Below are 23032 nucleotides of genomic sequence, written 5' to 3' on the forward strand. Positions count from 1 at the left end.
ATATTAATTCCAAATGCTGTGCAGCAACAGCGATGCAGGACATCGCCGATGAGTGATCGCCGATATCGCATCAGCGAGCCGTACTAGAGGACTTACAAAAGAGTCAGCGTATCTGCGGTTGAACTGCAGTGAATAGTTGAACAGCAGCAGCTATTTTATTCATTTGTCCTGATCCGGCGCCCCACATTTATTCCTGATCTTTTAAGCCACCACAATTACCATCTTTTCACTCTTTAATTATTTTTGAGTTCCCGAATGAGGAAAGATCAGATCCAGCGCTACACCATTACTTCTCAACAACTGTATTAATGAGAAGAACGGCTGAAACAGAAAAGAACCAGCGTCGAGCCGACGCAGCATTTATCAGTTATGGGTTTCTACATAACCGACTCAAGAAGCACAGTAGAATGTCAGAAAGATCAAATTTTATTCATTATGAGCAGCAGAGTACAACAGAAACTTCATCAGCAAGTTAAAGCGGTGATGACCCTTTCCCGCACTATAAAATGCAGACACAGGAGTGAAGAAAATATAGAAGCAGAAACAAAAATAGAAATAGAAACATGGGAAATAAATAGATAGTAGAGGAGAGCACGCAGCAGCGTGAAGAAAAATGTTTCCAGAATAGTGAAACGCACAGCAATGTAGATTGAAATGTTTTTTTTGTTTTAAGATTGTTTGCTGTGAGACAGAGACGCTGAAACAGCAGTGCAGAGATAGAGTTGCTGAGATAGAGTTGCTGAAACAGCAGTACTGAGACACAGTGCTGAAACAGCAGTGCTGAGAGAAAGAGTTGCTGCGACAGCAGTGCTGAGACAGCTGTATATGCAGCAGCATAAATGTTTTGAATGTTTTACACACAATAATGTAAAATATCAGGTAGACACAACAATGTCAATTTCGACAGATTGAAGTGCCTCTGAAGCAAGCATGGTGGAATTCCTCTGTTAAGTGGTAAATGTTATTTGTGTGGAACAGAAGCGTTCATTTGGTGCATCCCTCTATCAAGAGGAAGATGCTTTTCAGCATAGACTGGTAAATCCCTCTGTTAAAGAGGAAGATAATCTTTAGCATAGATTGGTAAATCTCTCTGTTAAGAGGAAGATGTTTTGTAATAGGAGTTGTGGAAATCCCTCTATGTGAGGAAGACTTAGTTTTAGCACTTAGTTTATTTTTATAAATAGAAGTTTCTTTTTTCCCGTTGTTGTTACACCAAAAGTAAAAAAATAGTGTTGACTTAAAATCCCCGTTGTTACACCAAAAGTGGTTGATGTCAAATCACCGTTGTTGTTACACCGTAACTCAAAAAATACTTGACGTAAAAAACTTACGTTGCTGCAACACCACGAACAGCGTTGCTACAACACAAGTTAGAATAACAGAAAAAAACTGCGTAGCTGCATCACCAGTTATAGCAAAGCTATTTTTTTTTCTGTTTTCGCTATATTAAAACAGAGTATTATTTTGATCAGTTTTTTATCCTGAGGCAAAGTAGAGTATTATTTTATGCTCTGTTCTTGTGTTTTTGAATTATCAGAAATCCTGAAAACAGAGTATTACTCTCTGTTCATATTTTTTTGTTGTTTCGGAATTTATCAGAAAATTCCCAACAGTGGAAACAGAGGATTTTTCCACTGTATTTTGTTTGGAATAACCAAAAATTCCCGACATGGTATCAGAGCTTGTCCAGGCTCTTTGAAGACATCAAAGGAGCTGAAAGAAGATTTCTTGCTATAGCAAATTATCCAGCAAAGTGAAAACGCTGTCAAGGTATTTTTCAGATTAATTTTCTGTGTTGTTGTTTAAGAAACAATCAGTTATTTTAAGATACTCAGTCAAATGGAAAGGTCAAAGAAGAAAGTCACCAATCCTGCTAAGAATGTGTCTCCCTCTACTCCCAAAATAGAAGACAATCACCTTGAAAGCATTCTATTTGAGGCTTCAAGGTTTAAAGGAAATTTTGATATGTGGGAAATAAAAATGAGGACTATCTTACAGTCTCAAGGTATTGAAATTTGGGAATCAGTAATTGATGATAGCAAGATGGATAGAGAATCTAAGGAGCACAATGCAAAAGCAGTAAAGACAATTTTGGATGGGCTGCCTGATTCTTTAAAGAAGAATATAGGAAAATATTCATCAGCAAAGGACATATGGGACAGACTTCATGACCTTCATGCAAAGGGAGCACTGACCACGACAATCAATCAAGAAGGAAATTCTAAACCCATCATAGAGGCTGAAAATGAGAAGGTTGACCTCATCAAGCTTCAAGTAAAAGAAAGGGATGAAGAGCTCGCCAAGCTTAAGAAAGAACTTGATCAATGCAAAAGGAAGCATCATGAAGAAGTCATATCCATGAAAATCAGTTGAATAAAGAAAGGAAGTAGGAAGATATCTTGTCAAATCAACTTGAACAAAGGCACAAGAGAGTGAACAAACTTGTAGAAGAGATTGGACAGTACAAGGTAGAGGTCTCCTCCCTTAAGGCTGAATTACAAGAAGCCGGGAAGCAGGCACAAGAAGCTGAGAAGAGAATGGAGAGAAATCAAGCAAAGAATGAAGAAATCTCCAAAATGAAGTCAGATATTATCTCTCTTAAAGAAGTAGCAGTTGAAACTACTCGTAGCAAGGAAGAAACTGAGAAACAGCTTACAAAAAGAATGATGAGTGTGAAAGATTGGAAGAAGAGATTGTCCTCCTTAGAAAAAAGGTTGAAGGGATGAACAAAATCTTGAAGAGCTCTCAAGCCTTGGATGATATGCTCAGCTATCACAGATCTCCATATGATAAATCAGGACTCGGGTATGTATGTGAACCCAGAAACAAGAATGAAAATGCTTTAAGAAAAGGAGATGTGAAGAAGGCAGAAAGAAATTGTGATGCCCCTAGTTCCAGCAAAGGAAAGGAGAAAAATCAAGGCTACAATAGAAGAAATCCTACTCCAAGTAGAAAACTAGCTCCAAGAAGAAATGTTGATGACGACAAAGATGCGAGAGGCAATGGTTATCAGCAAAGAATTTCAAGGCAGAAACGCTTCAGAAGTACATCAAGGAAACCTCCATATACCAGGTATCAAAGTTCATTTTTTTGTTATTGTTATTCTTGTTCAAACTTTGGTCATATGGCAAAAGACTGCAGAGCATTTCATAGAGATAGATGTTGTAGTCTCCGACAATCTCCAAGAAACAATTTTTCAAGAAGAAATCATGAATTTTTATTCATGAACAATGTCGAATGCTTCAAGTGTCATAACATTGGGCATATGGCACGTGATTGTAACTTAACATGGGCCTTTACACGAGCTAGACCCATGCAAAAGAAGAAAGTTACACAAGTATGGAGAAGGAAGAAAATACAATCCAAAAGTCCCTTGAGCTCTCCAGCCGACCTAAGTTTCTTTTGAGAAGATTCTGCCGAAAGAAGATAATGCATACACTAAAGGGGAGCCTATAATTTTTTATCATTATTGTTGAACTGTATTAACAATCATTCTTTGATGAAGATCATCCTATAAGGAAGAGATATGGAATTAAATCTCCCATGACAACGGAGAAGGAGCAGTTTGCTGATATTCTGACCAAACCATTGGATCAGAGAAGTTTTGAGATTTTTATGAAATGTCTGGGTATGATTGAACGCCCAGCAGTTGAAATTAAAAGGGGAGTGTTGGAATATTAATTCCAACTGTTGTTCAGCAGCAGCGATGCGGGACATCGCCGATGAGTGATCCTCGATATCGCATCAGCGAGCCGCAATAGAGGACTTACAAAAGAGTCGGCGTATCTGCGGTTGAATTGCAGTGAATAGTTGAACAACAGCAGCTATTTTATTCATTTGTCCATATCCGGCACCCCACATTTATTCCTAATCTTTTAAGCCACCGCCATTACCATCTTTTCACTCTTTAATTATTTTTGAGTTCCCAAAGGAGGAAAGATCAGATCCAACGCTACACCATTACTTCTAAACAACTGTATTAATGAGCAGAACGACTGAAATAGAAAAGAACCAGCCTCGAGCCGACGAAACATTTATCAGTTATGGGTTTCCACATAATCGACTCAAGAAGCACAACAGAATGTCAGAAAAATCAGATTTTATTCATTATGAGCAGTAGAGTACAGCAGAAACTTGATCAACAAGTTAAAGCGGTGATGACCCTCTCCCGTACTATAAAATGCAGACACAGCAGTGAAGAAAATATAGAAGCAGAAACAGAAATAGAAATAGAAACAGGGGAAATAAATAGATAGCAGAGGAGAGCACGTAGCAACGTGAAGAAAAATGTTTCCAGAATAGTGAAATGCACAGCAGTGCAGATTTGAATGTTTTTTTTGTTTTAAGATTGTTTGTTGTGAGACATAGATGCTAAAACAGCAGTGCTGAGATAGAGTTGCTGAAACGGCAGTACTGAGACACAGTGCTGAGACAACAGTGCTGAGAGAAAGAGTTGTTGAGACAGCAGTGCTGAGACAGCTGTATATGCAGCAGCATAAATGTATTGAAATTTTTACACACAGTAGTGTAAAATATCAGGCAGACACAGCAATGTCAATTTCGACAGATTGAAGTGCCTCTGAAGTAGGCATGGTGGAATTCCTCTGTTAAGAGGTAAATGTTATTTGTGTGGAACAGAAGCGTTCATTTGGTGCATCCCTCTATCAAGAGGAAGATGCTTTTCAGCATAGACTGGTAAATCCCTCTGTTAAAGAGGAAGATGCTCTTTAGCATAGATTGGTAAATCTCTCTGTTAAGAGGAAGATGTTTTGTAATAGGAGTTGTGGAAATCCCTCTATATGAGGAAGACTTAGTTTTAGCACTTAGTTTATTTTTATAAATAGAAGTTTCTTTTTGCCAGTTGTTGTTACACCAAAAATCAAAAAATAGTGTTGACTTAAAATCCCCATTGTTACACCAAAAGTGGTTGACGTCAAATCATCGTTGTTGTTACACCGTAACTCAAAAAATACTTGACGTCAAAAATTTACGTTGCTGCAACACCACGAACAGCGTTGCTACAACACAAGTTACAGCAACCGAAAAAAACTGCGTTGTTGCAACAAAACGATTTTTTTTTCTTGTTTTCGCTATTTTAAAACAGAGTATTATTTTGATCATTTTTTGATCCTGAGGCAAAGTAGAGTATTATTTTATGTTCTGTTCTTGTGTTTTTGAATTATCAGAAATCCTGAAAACAGAGTATTACTCTCTGTTCATATTTTTTGTTGTTTCGGAATTTATTAGAAAATTCCCAACAATGGAAACAAAGGATTTTTCCACTGTATTTTGTTTGGAATAACCAGAAATTCCCAACAACCAACTGAACGTTTTCTGCACATGTAATATTGTCACTGTGTTTTCTCTTACCTTTATGTCATGGAAATGATTCAAGCTGACAATAATTGGGTAATTACTGTAAAATCCTCTCGAAACCGGTTATTCCACCAAATTGGAATCAGGATTTGGTCTGCTTCAGGAATCCCATCGCCCAAAATTTTCCTCAGAACCGTCATTGCTTCTTCTTTGGTTTTCTCATCGCCCTGTTCCTCTATCCACCTAGATTCGTCATCTGTGACTTTTACAACCAAGATGTTCGATCCTGAATATGCTTTATCCATGTGCTACAACGTATATACTATTTCCATGAGTCGTGAATTATTGCATCACAACGTTATATATATATATATATATATATATATATATATATATATATATATATATATATATATATATATATATATATATATATATATATATATATATATATATATATATATATATATATATATATATATCTATATATTTTGCACTTGAAATGTCAACAAAGAAATTGATTTTTTTCCTGCCAGTAGTATATAAATATCAAATGGAAAAAATCTAAAATATGTGATTAAAATTAAACATCATTTTAAATTCTGTTATGTTTTTATATATTTTTTTCAATGTAAAGAATATCTCGAAATAGAATAAACAAAAGTGAGCTAACGAGGTCACTCCCGTTTTTAAAATAACAATATATCTTTGACATTCTCCTGATTTCAAAATATTTTAGAAAAAGCCAATCGGTTGATAAGGCTGTTTCTCCTACCATGCTATTTAATATAGAGGATCCTGGTCTGATGACCTTTTGTAATAAAAAGACGCCCATATGTGTTGAAAAATCTCAGTTTAACTAGATTGTTTTTCCTCGAAAATTATGAAAATTTTGCCAATATTTTAATAAATTTGCGTAGTGATATTTGTAAATTTAGGTTTTTGTTTCCATAAATATTTTTTTTCAATATTTTAATAGATTTGGGTAGGGATATTAATAAATTTATATTATGTTGTTATAAATGTTTTTCATAATACTAAATCTATGTCCACCATCAAAAACATGATTTAAACACTGTTTTTATAAAATTTATTAAAAAACTTACCCAAATTCCAACCTCTTTCTTTTACCTTGTTAAAAAATATATTTTTATTCTGTATATAATATTGTTTCATATAAAAAAACATTAAATTGAAATCTTCATTTTCCTCAGTTAATATTTTAATTTATCTGGGGATACAAGTGGATATACACAAATATCAAAAGATTTATTACATATTGACGTAGTTTTCCCTACTACATTTGATATAAACATCTCAACAAACATCCATATATAATTGTAAAATTGTTTGATATCAATAGTAATTGTAAAATTGTTTGATATCGATAGTTAGGTTGACAATTGATCCAGGCGATCCATATTTATGTAGAAATAAATACCGAAAGGTTTATTATATATTAATGTAATTTGTAATATATGAAATAGAACTTTATTATCTAATAATGTAGTTTGAGATATGTGCTATAGACATTTCTACAAACATCCAAAACCCTATTTACTGTTATAATCGGTGGCAGTATATGGACCATAAAGTCTCGACACGAAAACATCCAATTCTGTCATGTGGCGGAATAGATCTTTGAATACATCCACCGGCGCATGACCAAGTTAAGCTCAGTTTCAGGAAAAGAGCACACAAATGTCGTCATAAAACCCACCTACCAGAACGTGTAATATCCTCGCTTTTCGGCAGCATATAGAAAGAATTCAGTAGCATCCTCCGTAGGCCAGAACTTGCTCGGAAATTTTAAGAATATCTCTGTGTAAACTCTCATCTCGCATGAGAAGAAAGTTTTCCTTTTCCAACTCTGCATACAATAGGTAATATCAAATTTTTAAACGATAATGCTCAAAATTTATATGAAACGTATTTGGAATAATCTCGGTAAGATTTTTTGAACTCGTGCGAATTGCCAATTTTGGAAATATTTGGGAATTTGAGCTCAATTGTTCAACGCTTTTCCTGATTATTAGATTTTGGGATATTGTTGACATAAAAGTCCCTAATAATTAAAGTTTTAGATAAAAAAAATTGAACTCATGTGAGGATTTCAGAAATATTTGAGAATCAAAATCTCACTCTGAAAAGAAATCAATTGTTCAATCCTTAACTATTAGATTTTGAGATATTGCTCAAATCTACGACCACCCTAAAAATGCGCAATAATCAAAGTAAAATAGATTTGACCTAACCTCAACAAATTCTAAAATTGTTTTACAAAATTAATTTTAAGAAATAAAACGTTCTAGAAATGTTAATATTAGAGAATATCGAATGTAAAATTAATAGAATCAGTATTCATGTAATTACATGGAGAGGAGGATTAAACTGGATAAGATCACTTTGAAGAACTCCCAAGCTGACAGACAGAAAAACATAATTGCCACTGTAAACCGAGTCATCTTCTATCTTAACTGTAACACCGCAGTCTGTATAATGTATTTCTCGAACGACCTAAAACCCTCAAGAAAATCCCATCAGAGAGCAGCCCAATAAGTTTTGCCATCATTTGATAATATTTGACATGGAGATTCAGTGATTGGCTGATTGCTTGATTGGTGTGGATAGAGAATCTAAGGAGCACAATGCAAAAGCAGCAAAGACAATTTTGGATGGGTTGCCTGATTTTTTAAAAGAATATAGGAAAATATTCATCAGCAAAGGACATATGGGACAGACTTCATGACCTTCATGCAAAGGGAGCACTGACCACGACAATCAGTCAAGAAGGAAATTATGAACCCATCATAGAAGCTGAAAGTGAGAAGGTTGACCTCATCAAGCTTCAAGTAAAAGAAAGGGATGAAGAGCTCGTCAAGCTTAAGAAGGAACTTGATCAATGCAAAAGGAAGCATCATGAAGAAGTCATATCCATGACAAATCAGTTGAATAAAGCAAGGAAGCAGGAAGATGTCTTGTCAAATCAACTTGAATAAAGGCACAAGAGAGTGAACAAACTTGTAGAAGGGATTGGACAGTACAAGGTAGAGGTCTCCTCCCTTAAGTCTGAATTACAAGAAGCCAGGAAGCAGGCACAAGAAGCTGAGAAGAGAATGGAGAGCAGTCAAGCAAAGAATGAAGAAATCTCCAAAATGAAGTCAGATATTATCTCTCTTAAAGAAGTAGCAGCTGAAACTGTTAGAAACTGCTATTAGAAACAGCAAAAGGCTCATTGCTTTTTAATTTTAAAGTAGTTTCTAATCTTAATGTGACCCGATCTAATCTTAAAGCATTTAGATTTTATCCTAAAGCAGTTTCTAATCTAAAGCATTAGATCTTAAGCATTGAATTGGTATATGATGGACGTACCAGATTAGAGTTAAATAATATATAAAGGATTGGGTCCTCTCTCTCCCACACACAAGAGTTGCATTCTTCTCCATCAAGAAGCACATAAGGAAAGTGAAGGCAAGAGGAGAGAAACCGAATTCTGAAGAAGAGGAACTGTCAGGAGTCAGATCAAAGTAGATGGCAGCCATTACATCTTCCGTTGTTGATCAAGGTATGTCATCTCATATAAAGTTCTGTTTGTGAAATATTCGTATTGATGATCTTTGGGTTGTCAGTTAAGATTTTTACATTTGGTATCAGAGCCAATCAATAACTGAATATTTCCTATGATTGCAATTGATCTGTTTTGTGCTTTACTCATGTGATTGAGCCTTCGGGAAATTGTGGGGGTTTCATGAAATGATCAATCCTTTTGTTGTTGTTAGTATCATCGAGAGCCCTATCGAAATCCACAATCGAACCATGCAATGGATCAGATACCTGCGATTCCCTTGTCGCTTACTTGCTTCGAACTGATTTGAAGGTCTCAGAGGTGGCTACTCGATTTCGAGTAGATCCTTTATCGATACTAGGTGCCAATGGATTCGATCCTCTGACCTCTGATTCTCAAACCCAAATCCTTCCCGCCGGTTCGTTCTTAAAGGTACCCATTAAATGCCAATGTGTCAAGGGAATCCGGAAGTCTATGTCCACTGTGTACACTGTCCAACCCATTGATACTCTGCGCGGCATTGCGGATTCGGTGTTTCGGGGCTTGGTCACACCATATCATTGTATGTTCGTTGTGTATGTTGGAATGAATAGTATTGCATGCCCTGCAATTTAAAGTTAGATATCGTCGTTGTTTTGAATAATATTGCATGCCCTCAAGTTTAAAGTTAGATATAGAGGATGGTATGTGCAGTCCATCTATCGCTGCAGTCCATCTATCACGGATTTTGAATTACTGCAAAGCCTCTTCGGCATAGCATCCCTAGCATAAGCTGCAATCCGCGTAGTCCATGACACTACATTTCGTTGCGGAATTTTGTCAAACACATTGCATGCATCGTCTATGCTTCCGCATTTGCAACACATGTTTAAAAGGATGTTGTTGAGACATGAGATCAACGCGTAAGTGTTTGATGGGAAGATTAAGATTTTGGTGTAAATCTTTGTTAAACGAAATAGATTTACATTTTAATGCGTAAATAAAGCTATTAATAAAGTTTCAATGTACCACATAAATAACGTAACACAGCATGTAAAGAAACCCGTGATGTAGCTTTATCACATATACTCTGTGTATATATATTTTAAGAGGGAAAATATATATTTTGATATTTTATAGAAAATCAATTTACACATTAAGAAGGTATGTGTTATAAATTATTTATGCACATGAGATTTATGATCACCAAAGTGGTCAAAATCAGAATGTTGTTTTGCATAAGGTATGTGTTTATGCACATGAGATTTATGATTTTGTTAATCACCAAAGTGGTCAAAATCAGAATAATCATTTAGTGCATAAATGACATAATGATTATTGATAGAAATTGCCAGTTATAATATACCAATTAAAAACTGGCGTCACTAATGATAGAACCTGAGAACTTACCCAAAGGAAAGTCTTGTTCTATAACTAGTTGACATGATGAGGTTTAATAGATATTTTGATTAAATAAATATTGATCATCCAAAGATGTCAGTTCTATTTGATTGAATATATTTATTACCTGCTTATGTTTTGGTATTTAATTATGTTAAGTATAAGATAGTATCTACCCAAAGGAGTGCTATATTATACTATTATGTCTACATCTGAATCGCGTTAGTTATGAGCTTATAGTGATTTCATTTTTAATTTGCAGGAGTTACCATGAATACACATGCTTCATCTGTTACATTGTTCACTGGTGTTAATTTTTCTGAATGAACAAGTCAATTTCCATTTAGGTATTCAGGATCTTGACTTGGCACTCCTTGTGGATAAGCCTGCTGCTCTTACAAGAGATAGTACTGAGGCAGAAAAATCACACCATAAAGCATGGGAACGCAGTAACAGATTGAGCCTTATGTTTATTAAGATGACTGTTGCTAACAACATCAAGTCAACAATTCCACAAACAGAAAGTGCTAAGGAATATATGCAGTCTGTGGAAGAGCGTTTTCGTTCAGCTGATAAGTCACTCGCTGGTACTCTTATGGCAGAACTCACGACCATGAAGTTTGATGGGTCGCGAACTATGCAAGAGCACATTATAGAGATGACTAATATTGCAACAAGGTTAAACTCCCTGGGACTTACAGTAGAGGATTCGTTTCTTGTCCAGTTCATCCTGAACTCGCTACCTTCTGAATATGGACCTTTTCAGATTAACTATAACACTATAAAGGATAAGTGGAATGTTAATGAATTGGCCAGTAGTCTTGTTCAGGAAGAAGGACGTTTGAAAAATCAAGTGAATCACTCAGTAAGTTTTGTGAGTAATAAAGCTGGTAAAGAAAAGAAAGGAAAATCAAGTCATTTCAAGAAGAAAAAGGCACCTGCTAAGAATGGGCAGGATGAGGAAAAGAAGGAACTAAAGAGTGTTCAATGTCGTATCTGTAAAAAGATACTTATCGTCTAATTCTAGAAAGTGGATATGTATTAAACTTATACAGTACCCTTTATGTACCTTCATTATCTAGAAACCTTATTTCCGCAAGTATATTGGATATTTCTGGTTTTAGATGTATGATTGGATCTGGTTGTTTCGATTTATATAAGAATGCTGATAATGTTGGTTCTGGTATTCTAATTGATGGTTTATATAAATTGAAACTGAATGACACTTATGCGAATTCCTTGTTGAATGTAGTAAATAATGTTGGATGAAAACATAGCATGTTGAATGAAAATTCTGCTTTCTTGTGGCATAAACGACTAGGTCATATATCCAAAGAAAGAATGATGAGATTAGTAAGTAATGAAATTTTGTCAAATTTGGACTTTAGTGATCTAGAATTATGTGTGGATTGTATTAAAGGTAAACAAACCAAACATAATAACATAATAAGAAAGGAGCCACTAGAAGCAGCCAGCTTCTTGAACTAATACACACTGATATTTGTGAATGTCCTTGACACGTTTGTAAATGAAGTTGAGAGGCAATTAGAAACTGGTAATGCAAGATTCATTGAGAATGGTGAAGTCAGTGGGAGTACTAGAAGAGAAATAGTAGAAATAAAGGAAACAAGGGTAAATGTTACATTACCTAGAATAGTTCCTCCATCTACTATTACTCCAAATGTTGTTCCAGCTGTTGTATAACAACATGATGATAATGAACAACATATAAATGAAGAAGTACTTCCTGAAGGAAATGACTTACATAATGCTGATATGCATGAACCACAACAAGTAGAATTAAGAAGACCTTAAAGAAATCGTAGGTCAGCTATTTCTAATGATTATGTGGTTTATATGCAAGAATCAGATTATGATATTGGAATCAATAAGGATCCAGTTTCGTTTTCACATGCTGTAGAAAGTAAAGAGTCAAAGGAATGGATTAATGCCATGAAAGAAGAACTGAAATCCATGCAACAGAATGAAGTTTGGGATCTCGTTGAGTTACCACATGGCTGTAAAAGAGTCGGAAGAAAATGGGTTTTTAAAACCAAACACGACTCTAGTGGTAATATCGAACGGTATAAAGCTAGACTTGTTGCTAAGGGTTACACTCAGAAAGATGGTGTTGATTACAAGGAGACATTTTCTCCTGTTTCGAAAAAGGACTCACTAAGAATAATAATGACATTAGTAGCTCATTATGATTTGGAGTTGCATCAAATGGATGTGAAAACAACTTTTCTGAATGGAGATCTTGATGAGGATTTATATGGATCAACCTGAGGGTTTTTCTGTAGAAAGTAAAGAACAATTGGTGTGTAAACTTAAGAAGTCAATATATGGGCTTAAACAAGCATCCCGGCAGTGGTATATTAAGTTCAATAACATTATTACATCTTTTGGTTTTAAGGAAAATACGGTTGATCACTGTATATACCGAAAGACCAGTGGGAGCAAGTTTATTTATCTGGTTCTTTATGTTGATGACGTCTTGCTTGCTATAAATAATTTAAGTATATTGCATGAGACTAAGGAATTTCTCTCAACGAAATATTACATGCTCATCCAATGAATCGGAAGTGATTGGATATAGCGATTCAGATTTTGCTGGATGCATCGATACTAGAAAATCGACTTTTGGTTACCTGTTTATGTTTGCTCAAGGTGCCATATCATGGAAAAGTGCGAAACAGACTATCGTTGCTTCATCCACTATGGAGGCAGAATTTGTGGCATATTTTGAAGCCACAATTCATGCATTATGGTTGCGGAACTTTATTTCAGGACTTGCGGTTGTCGACACCAGTAGCAAGCCGCTGAAAATTTATTATGATAACTCTGCAACAGTATTTTTCTCAAAGAACGACAAGTACTCTAAAGGTGCCAAACATATGGAACTGAAGTATCTTGTTGTGAAAGATGAGGTTCAGAAACAAAGAATGTCAATCATGCACATCAGGACAGAACTTATGATTATAGACCCTTTGACGAAAGGGTTACAACCAAGACAATTTAAGGAACATGTTCAAAGAATGGGTCTTGGTTGTATTAATGATAATTGATGTGTGACATTCTGAGCTCTTTTATGTGTTTATGATATACAATCATGTGTTTCTTGTTTTAATGTAGTAATACGTATTTTATGTAATTTTAAACAAGAAAGAGTCTTATAAAGATATTATGTTTAATCATTATGATATAAGACATTATGTGGACCATTATGCTGTTTTATATAAATTATGAGTATGAATTGATGGATTGCTGGTATTGTAGTATATGGAAGGGAATTCATTGAATTAATAATGCACAACCGCCATAACTCTCAACAATTTATCATAGTATGATGTTCAACACTTAATATTATGAATAGTCGGGTCAAGTGGGAGAATGTTAGAAACTACTATTAGAAACAGCAAAAGGCTCATTGCTTTTTAACGTTAAAGCAGTTTCTAATCTTAATGTGACCCGATCTAATCTTAAAGCATTTAGATTTTATCCTAAAGCAGTTTCTAATCTAAAGCATTAGATCTTAATTGTTGAATTGGTATATGATGGACGTACCAGATTAGAGTTAAATAATATATAAAGGATTGGGTCCTCTCTCTCCCACACACAAGAGTTGCATTCTTCTCCATCAAGAAGCACATAAAGAAAGTGAGGGCAAGAGGAGAGAAACCGAATTATGAAGAAGAGGAACAGTCAGGAGTCAGATCAAAGTAGATGGCAGCCATTACATCTTCCGCTGTTGATCAAGGTATGTCATCTCATATAAAGTTCTGTTTGTGAAATATTCGGTATTGATTATCTTTGGGCTGTCAGTTAAGATTTTTACAGAAACTACTCGTAGCAAGGAAGAAATTGAGAAACAACTTACAAAGAAGAATGATGAGTGTGAAAGATTGGAAGAAGAGATTGTCCTCCTTAGAAAAAAGGTTGAAGGGATGAACAAAATCTTGAAGAGATCTCAAGCCTTGGATGATATGCTCAGCTATCACAGATCTCCATATGATAAATCAGGACTCGGGTATGTATGTGAACCCACAAACAAGAATGAAAATGCTTTAAGCAAAGGAGATGTGAAGAAGGCAGAAAGAAATTGTGATGCCCCTAGTTCTAGCAAAGGAAAGGAGAAAAATCAAGGCTACAATATAAGAAATCCTACTCCAAGTAGAAAACTAGCTCCAAGAAGAAATGTTGATGACGACAAAGATGCGAGAGGCAATGGTTATCAAGAAAGAATTTCAAGGCAGAAAGGCTTCGGAAGTACATCAAAGAAACCTCCATATACCAGGTATCAAAGTTCATTTTTTGGTTATTGTTATTCTTGTTCAAACTTTGGTCATATGGCAAAAGACTGTAGAGCATTTCATAGAGATAGATGTTGTAGTCTCCAACAATCTCCAAAAAACAATTTTGCAAGAAGAAATCATGAATTTTTATTCATGAACAATGTTGAATGCTTCAAGTGTTATAACATTGGGCATATGGCACGTGATTGTAACTTAACATGGGCCTTTACACAAGCTAGACCCATGCAAAAGAAGAAAGTTACACAAGTATGGAGAAGGAAGAATATACAGTACGAAAGTCCCTTGAGCTCTCCAGCCGATCTAGGTTTCTTTTGAGAAGATTCTGCCGAAAGAAGATAATGCATACACTAAAGGGGAGCCTGTAATTTTTTATCATTATTGTTGAACTGTATTAATAGTCATTCTTTGATGAAGATCTTCCTATAAGGAAGAGATATGGAACTAAATCTCCCATGACAACAAAGAAGGAGCAGGTTGCTGATATTCTGACCAAACCATTGGATCAGAAAAGTTTGGAGTTTTTGATGAAATGTCTGGGTATGATTGAACGCCCAGCAGTTGAAATTAAAAGGGGAGTGTTGGAATATTAATTCCAACTGCTGTGCAGCAGCAGCGGTGCGGGACATCGCCGATGAGTGATCGCCGATATCGCATCAGCGAGCCGCAATAGAGGACTTACAAAAGAGTCGGCGTATCTGCGGTAGAACTGCAGTGAATAGTTGAACAGCAGCAGCAATTTTATTCATTTGTCCTGATTCGGCGCCCCACATTTATTCCTGATCTTTTAAGCCACCGCCATTACCATCTTTTCACTCTTTAATTATTTTTGAGTTCCCGAAGGAGGAAAGATCAGATCCAGCGCTACACCATTACTTCTCAACAACTGTATTAATGAGCAGAATGGCTGAAACAAAAAAGAACTAGCCTTGAGCCGACGCAACATTTATCAGTTATGGGTTTCCACATAACCAACTCAAGAAGCACAACATAATGTCAGAAAGATCAGATTTTATTCATTATGAGCAGCAGAGTACAGCAGAAACTTCATCAGCAAGTTAAAGAGGTGATGACCCTTTCCCGCACTATAAAATGCAGACACAGCAGTGAAGAAAATATAGAAGCAGAAACAGAAATAGAAATAGAAACAGGGGAAATAAATAGATAGCAGAGGAGAGCACGCAGCAGCGTAAAGAAAAATGTTTTCAGAGTAGTGAAACGCACAACAGTGAAGATTTGAATGTTTTTTTTTTTTTTAAGATTGTTTGCTGTGAGACAGAGATGCTGAAACAGCAGTGTTGAGATAGAGTTGCTGAAACAGCAGTACTAAGACACAGTGATGAGAGAAAGAGTTGCTGAGACAGCAGTGCTGAGGCAACTGTATATGCAGCAGCATAAATGTATTCAAATTTTTACACATAGTAGTGTAAAATATCAGGCAGACACAGCAATGTCAATTTGGACAGATTGAAATGCCTCTGAAACAGGCATGGTGGAATTCCTCTGTTAAGAGGTAAATGTTATTTTTGTGGAACAGAAGCGTTCATTTGGTGAATCCCTCTATCAAGAGGAAGATGTTTTTTAGCAAAGACTGGTAAATCCCTCTGTTAAAGAGGAAGATGCTCTTTAGCATAGATTGATAAATCCCTGTTAAGAGGAAGATGTTTTGTAATAGGAGTTGTGGAAATCCCTCTATGTGAGGAAGACTTAGTTTTAGCACTTAGTTTATTTTTATAAATAGAAGTTTCTTTTTGCCCGTTGTTGTTACACCAAAAGTCAAGATAGTTTTGACAAAATCCCCGTTGTTGTTACACCAAAAGTGGTTGACGTCAAATCACTGTTGTTGTTACACCGTAACTCAAAAAATACACGTAAAAAATTTACGTTGCTGCAACACCACGAACAGCGTTGTTGCAACACAAGTTACAGCAACTGAAAAAATCTGCGTTGCTGCAGCACCAGTTACAGCAAAGCGATTTTTTCCTGTTTTCGCTATATTGAAACAGAGTATTATTTTGATCAGTTTTTTATCCTCAGGCAAAGTAGAGTATCATTTTATGCTCTGTTCTTGTGTTTTTGAATTATCAGAAATCCTGAAAATAGAGTATTACTCTTTCATTTTTTTTTTTGTTTCGGAATTTATCAGAAAATTCCCAACAGTGGACACAGAGGATTTTTCCACTGTATTTTGTTTAGAATAACCAGAAATTAACGTTTTCTGCACATCTATTATTGTCACTGTGTGTTCTCTTACCTTTATGTCATGGAAATGATTCGGGCTGACAATAATTGGGTAATTACTGTAACTTCCTCTCCGAAACCAGTTATTCCACCAAATTGGAATCAGGATTTGGTCTGCTTCAGGAATCCCATCGCCCAAAATTTTCCTCAGAACCGTCATTGCTTCTTCTTTGCTTTTCTCATCGCCCTGTTCCTCTATCCGCCTAGATTCGTCATCTGTAACTTTTACAACCAAGATGTTCGATCCTGAATATGCTTTTTCCATGTGCTGCAACGTATATACTATTTCCATGATTCGTGAACATATGCAATAATATCATCACAACGTCATATATATATATATATATATATATATATATATATATATTTTTGCAGTTGAAATGTCAACAAAGAAATTGATTGTTTTCCTGCAAGTAGTATATAAATAATCAAATGGAAAAAATCTAAAATATGTGATTAAAATTAAACATCATTTTAAATTCTGTTATATTTTTATATATTTTTTTCAATGTGAAGAATATCTCGAAATAGAATAAACAAAAGTGAGCTAACGAGGTCACTCCCGTTTTTAAAATAACAATATATCTTTGACATTCTCCTGACTTCAAAATATTTTAGAAAAAGCCAATCGGTTGATAAGGCTGTTTCTCCTACCATGCTATTTAATATATAGGATCCTGGTCTGATGAGCTTTTGTAATAAAAAGACGCCCATATGTGTTGAAAAATCTCAGTTTAACTAGATTGTTTTTCCTTATGAAAATTTTGCCAATATTTTAATAAATTTGGGTAGTGATATTTGTAAATTTAGATTCTTGTTCCGATAAATGTTTTTTTTTTTTTAATATTTTAGTAAATTTGTGTAGGGATATTAGTAAATTTAAATTTTTGTTGCTATAAAATTTTTTCATAATATTAAATCTATGTCCACCATCAAAAACATAACTTAAACACTGTTTTTATAAAATTTATTAAAAAACTTTCCCAAATTCCAACCTCTTTCTTTGACCTCGTTAAAAAATATATTTTTATTCTGTATATAATATTGTTTCATATCAAAAATTTAACTCGAAATCTTCATTTTGTTCCGTTAATATTTTAATTTATGTGGGGGATACAAGTGGATATACACATAAATATCAAAAGATTTATTACATATTGACGTATTTTTCCCTACTCCATGTGATATAAATATCTCAACAAACTTCCATATATAATTGTAAAATTGTTTGATATCAATAGTAATTGTAAAATTGTTTGATATCAATAGTTAGGTTGACAATTGATCCAGGCGATCCATATTTATGTAGACATAAATACCGAAAGATTTATTATATATTAATGTAATTTGTAATATATGATATAGAACTTTATTATCTAATAATGTAGTTTGCGATATGTGCTATAGACATTTCTACAAACATCCAAAACCCTATTTACTGTTATAATCGGTGGCAGTATATGGACCATAAAGTCTCGACACGAAAACATCCAATTCTGTCATGTGGCGGAATAGATCTTTGAATACATCCACCGGCGCATAACCAAGTTAAGCTCAGTTTCAGGAAAAGAGCACACAAATGTCGTCATAAAACCCACCTGCCAGAACGTGTAATATCCTCGCTTTTCGGCAGCATATAGAACGAATTCAGTACCATCCTCCGTAGGCCAGAACTTGCTCGGAAATTTTAAGAATATCTCTGTGTAAACTCTCATCTCGCATGAGAAGAAAGTTTTCCTTTTCCAACTCTGCATACAATAGGCAATATCAGATTTTTAAACGATAATGCTCAAAATTTATATGAAACGTATTTGGAATAATGTAGGTAAGATTTTTTGAACTAGTGCGAATTGCCAATTTTGGAAATATTTGGGAATTTGAGCTCAATTGTTCAACGCTTTTCCTGATTATTAGATTTTGGGATATTGCTGAAATCTATTATTGACATAAAAGTCCTAATAATTAAAGTTTTAGGTAAAAAAATTTGAACTCATGTGAATTGAGGATTTTAGAAATATTTGAGAATCAAAATCTCACTCTGAAAAGAAATCAATTGTTCAACCCTTAACTATTAGATTTTGAGATACTGCTGAAATCTACGACCACCATAAAAATGCCCAATAATCAAAGTAAAATAGATTTGACCTAACCTCAACAACTTCTAAAATTGTTTTACAAAATTAATTTTAAGAAATAAAAGGTTCTAGAAATGTTAATATCAGAGAATATGGAATGTAAAATTAATAGAATCAGTATTCATGTAATTACAAGCAGAGGAGGATTAAACTGGATAAGATCACTTTGAAGAACTCCCAAGCTGACAGACAGAATAGCATAATTGCCACTGTAAACCAAGTCATCTTCTATCTTAACTGTAACACCGCAGTCTGTATAATGTATTTCTCGAACGACCTAAAACATTCAAGAAAATCCCATCAGAGAACAGCCCAATAAGTTTTTCCATCATTCGATAATATTTGACATGGAGATTCAGTGATTGACTGATCGCTGGCCCTTAGTAAGGGCATTTTTATGAAGATTCAGAGATGGCCTGATTGGTGTGGTACTTTTATATAGATTGCAAATTCTAGGAACAATTAGAAGTTATACCTTTTTCAACTTTAGTCGCTCATCGACGATATGACCGCCTTCGGATTGGAGGAAATCTTCCGCCAATTTATGGATGATGTATTCGTAACCTCGATCATCAGCAACCAAATATTCCTGTGCTCCAAATTCGGTGTAAGTGGGAATTGGCTCCACTTCTGCATCCACAACAACATTCGGTATCAGTAACTACTAACGACTGCAAGACTCAAACCCAATTGAGAAATATCAAAGTCATACCTGCCATCTCAAAATCATGCAAAATAAAGTCTACCGCCAATTCCAACGGCGTTGATGGAATTCTGAAAAAAATAGAAATTTCATTAAGACTAGAAATAATTGGATTTAGAAGTATACTTTAAACTAACTATATGATTCCGCAGATAAATAAATTTTCTCAACATAATATTGTGTTTAGATATATAATAATAATTTGTGTTTAGATGTATGTTAATAATTTGTGTTTAGGGGTATATTCTAAACGATAATAAGATCTAAGTTTTACTATCGATAATGGATAAGGTATACATCTTGGGGAAATAGTAATACGTATAATATATATTTTAGTTCATATCCATTATCTTCAAAGAAGTACGGACCAATGCTGGCGTGTATACTTACACTTCGAGAATTGTACTGTCTGTTAATGGCAATGGCGTATCAGGATTAGGCCTTGCAGTCCCTTCGGCACTTCTGGAAAAGCTTCAGTTGCCAAAGCGCTATTGGCGGAATCCACAGCCGACTCATAACAAGCTGCCGCAACAGTTCCAGGTACTTTAGCACTGCTGTTAAGCATACGCAAACAGTACAACATTACTTAATAAAATTTGAGTTTAATTGGATTTACTTTGAGTTAGTTAAGCCGGAGTTTATCTGTTTTGAAAGTTTAAAGTTTTATTAAAATAATTATTTTGGATCGTAAACTCTTTACAATCTCAATTTTTTAGTATATTTTGGATCGTAAACTCTTTATATTCTAAATTTTCAAAAAAATATATTCATCGAATATATATATATATATCCCAAAAGAAATCTGGTATTAAACCTAAAAAAACAATAGTGGTTAGATTTTTTTCAAAGTATTGTATATGTATACATATAAATCAATATTTAACTCAAAAAAATCTAGTATTTAGAAAAAAAATAGACAATTTAGTTGATTAATAATTTAATTGGGGTGAGCTGGCCGCCATCCTCCGCCAGGATAATGATGAGGCCATGGGGGGCGACAAGACAGCATAACATTCACAATATAATGATCATGGGGGGCACGACTCTGCAAACCACCTGGCAGCTTAATTTATTGATGACATGCGCGGAATTGCCCTCCTCCAGATTGACGGCAGTTTGGGTACAGTGGTGGGTATGTGGTGGCATGAGGAGGACAGACTGCACATCATATCCCAGCTCTCCTCCTGCGACGTGTGCAAACGACAGTACTTACCAAGATGATCGAGGGTGGTGGACAGGTATTAATCTCCATGCAACTGGCTTCTTCCGCCGCGCTTATATTAGGCTTCTCAGTTTAACGTCTCCCCTATCTTTTTTGTGGACTTTCGACATTGCGTTCTCTGCAAGTATGGCTGCACTTCACTCTGAGGGCCGACGAACGCGCAGTCAGGGGCTGCCTCTGGGGATGCAGGCCGAGGATGAAGGTCTGCGCTATATCCCTATAGACCTCTCTGAGGACTCTGCAGATTTGGGTGACCCCGCAGGAGAGAGGTCTGGAGTTGCATCTCGCCGAAAGCCTACGGGTGGCAAGGTTGGCAAGTGGGTGCGGCGGACTGAGGTTGGAGCGGCTGAAGATGTAGATGAAGAAGATAGTAGGCCTGAGGATGTTGACGAAGTAGTCCGTGGTGGATGCGGGCGCGGTAGAGGTCGGAAGGGACGAGGTAGGGGCCGAGGAAGGGGTCGTGGTCCTGGCCGGGAGGAAGGAGATAGTGCAGGGATTCCGGGACGGGGGCGAGGAAAGAGGGATATTCACCGAAGACTGGCGGAAGCTGAGCGTGCCTATCTGCATGATACTCATCCAAAAATTCGGCGGATTGTCGACCATCTTGAGGAGGAGGCCCTGCAGGAGCAATCCGATCCGGAGATGGAGGATTGGGAGCTTTATCTCCCTGACCCCGGCCACACCAGGGGGAGAATGTCGCTGTATAAGCAGTCCCTTCATGTTTATTGGGGTCTTAAGCGTCTGCTTGCCAAGTCCATGGAACAGGTAGCAGCAGAGATGGTGGACATTGCCCAAGGCAATCTGCAAAAAGAACTGAAGAACCTCCAGATTACTCTTATGATGCAGGATAGGAAGCTGGATAAGTTGACTCGGCTCATTCGCGTTGCAGGCATTGTAAAGGTGGAGCCGGATCTCCTGCCGGAAGATAAGCAGCAGTAGCCTATTCTTACTTTTGCAATCTTTGTTGGCTGTTATTAGCGTAGTTTTTCTAAGCATCGTTTGCAGTTTTTAGGCTTGCCTTGATATGGCTGAACTGTAGTATTTTACTTCTTTCTTAGACACGTAGTTTACATACTTACCTTTGAAGTTTGCCTGGTTTCCCTTCGGGGCAGGTGTGGACATGGCTGAATTTGGGTGTTTTTGTCGGGTTTCCCTTCGGGGCAGGTGTGGACATGGATGTTTTTTGGTGTTTTGCCTGGTTTCCCTTCGGGGCAGGGGACACTGTTTCTCATTGTACATAGTTTTCGCGATTTATATATTAAAGAATCATACATTAGCCTACAAAAAAAAAAAATTTAATTGGATCGCACATTTTGAAATATTTATAAGATTTAATAAATAAGAATAAATTTGAATAATTTCTTTTATTTTAGTTTTATTAGATTTTCAAAACAGTGCAAATCTTTAATCTGCTCAGACATATTTATTAATATATATTCAAATTTAATGTGTATTTTTTTTTTAACTATATAAATACATAAATTTTAAAACAACACTTTTATAGTTGTTTAAAGGTCCAAGAATATCTAGAAATCTACAATTTATCAAAATAAAATTATTAATTTAAGTTCAATCTAATATATATTAATTTTTTAAATATAGATAAAATTATTAATACAAGTTCAATGTAACATATATTAATTTTTTAATTATATGATTAATTAAATTAATAAGTTAAATATCTTTTTATTAGTTATTTTTCTAATGTAATTAGTTATATATGAATTTTTTTTAGAATTTTGAAATTGCTTTATTGTTTATATAGTAAATGTTGGTGTAAAGGGGGGTGATCAAAATTTTGTGGGTAAAAGTCTAGCCATATTAAAGATTGATTGATGTGGTTAGCTATACTCAATTGTGCTATCTCAAAATGATTTTGAAAGCTTAGATACCTTCAGTCACCATTACTTAAACCATAAATTACAAATCATCTCATAGCTCACATAAATTTTACTCATTTCAAAACAACAACAAGATCACAGCAATTTTCAAAAAATAACTAAAGAAGAAATTTTCCCTCGCAGCTAAAACAAACTTTGAAAACATTCTCCCATATATATACAACCATAAATGTTACCTATCTGGTGCATATTTCTTGTCTTGGATTGTACATTTGGTCATAGATGTTGAATGCAGCATTACTATAATAAGAGTAAC

The 23032-nt window shown here is 35.3% G+C and overlaps 1 protein-coding gene across 1 annotated transcript; it reads right to left on the bottom strand.

Moving 5' to 3' along the window:
* Positions 1–668: 668 nt before the first annotated feature.
* LOC149239957 (polyamine oxidase 1-like) lies at positions 669–20236 on the bottom strand. Its single transcript, XM_089370015.1, has 9 exons — positions 20100–20236; positions 19663–19724; positions 19426–19580; positions 19084–19227; positions 18414–18563; positions 16829–17083; positions 7690–7833; positions 7041–7186; positions 669–819 (listed from the first exon to the last, which is right to left on the bottom strand). Exons 1-9 carry the CDS (start codon positions 20234–20236, stop codon positions 669–671), a joined length of 1344 nt encoding a protein of 447 aa, XP_089226141.1.
* Positions 20237–23032: the final 2796 nt, after the last annotated feature.

Source organism: Pinus tabuliformis, chromosome 8, assembly GCF_031772625.1.
Source record: "Pinus tabuliformis cultivar Carrire ecotype Pingquan chromosome 8, CPIR1, whole genome shotgun sequence".
NCBI classification, from domain to species: domain Eukaryota; kingdom Viridiplantae; phylum Streptophyta; class Pinopsida; order Pinales; family Pinaceae; genus Pinus; species Pinus tabuliformis.

Excerpts from the sequence above, each read along its gene's own strand:
- LOC149239957 (XM_089370015.1), bottom strand. The coding sequence starts at position 20,236 with ATGTTGTACTGTTTGCGTATGCTTAACAGCAGTGCTAAAGTACCTGGA. Across the intron at positions 19,725-20,099 it reads CCAGAAGTGCCGAAGGGACT|AATTCCATCAACGCCGTTGG; the intron begins GCAAGGCCTAAT and ends TATTTTTTTCAG. Across the intron at positions 17,084-18,413 it reads GATATTACACGTTCTGGCAG|CACATGGAAAAAGCATATTC; the intron begins GTGGGTTTTATG and ends TATACGTTGCAG.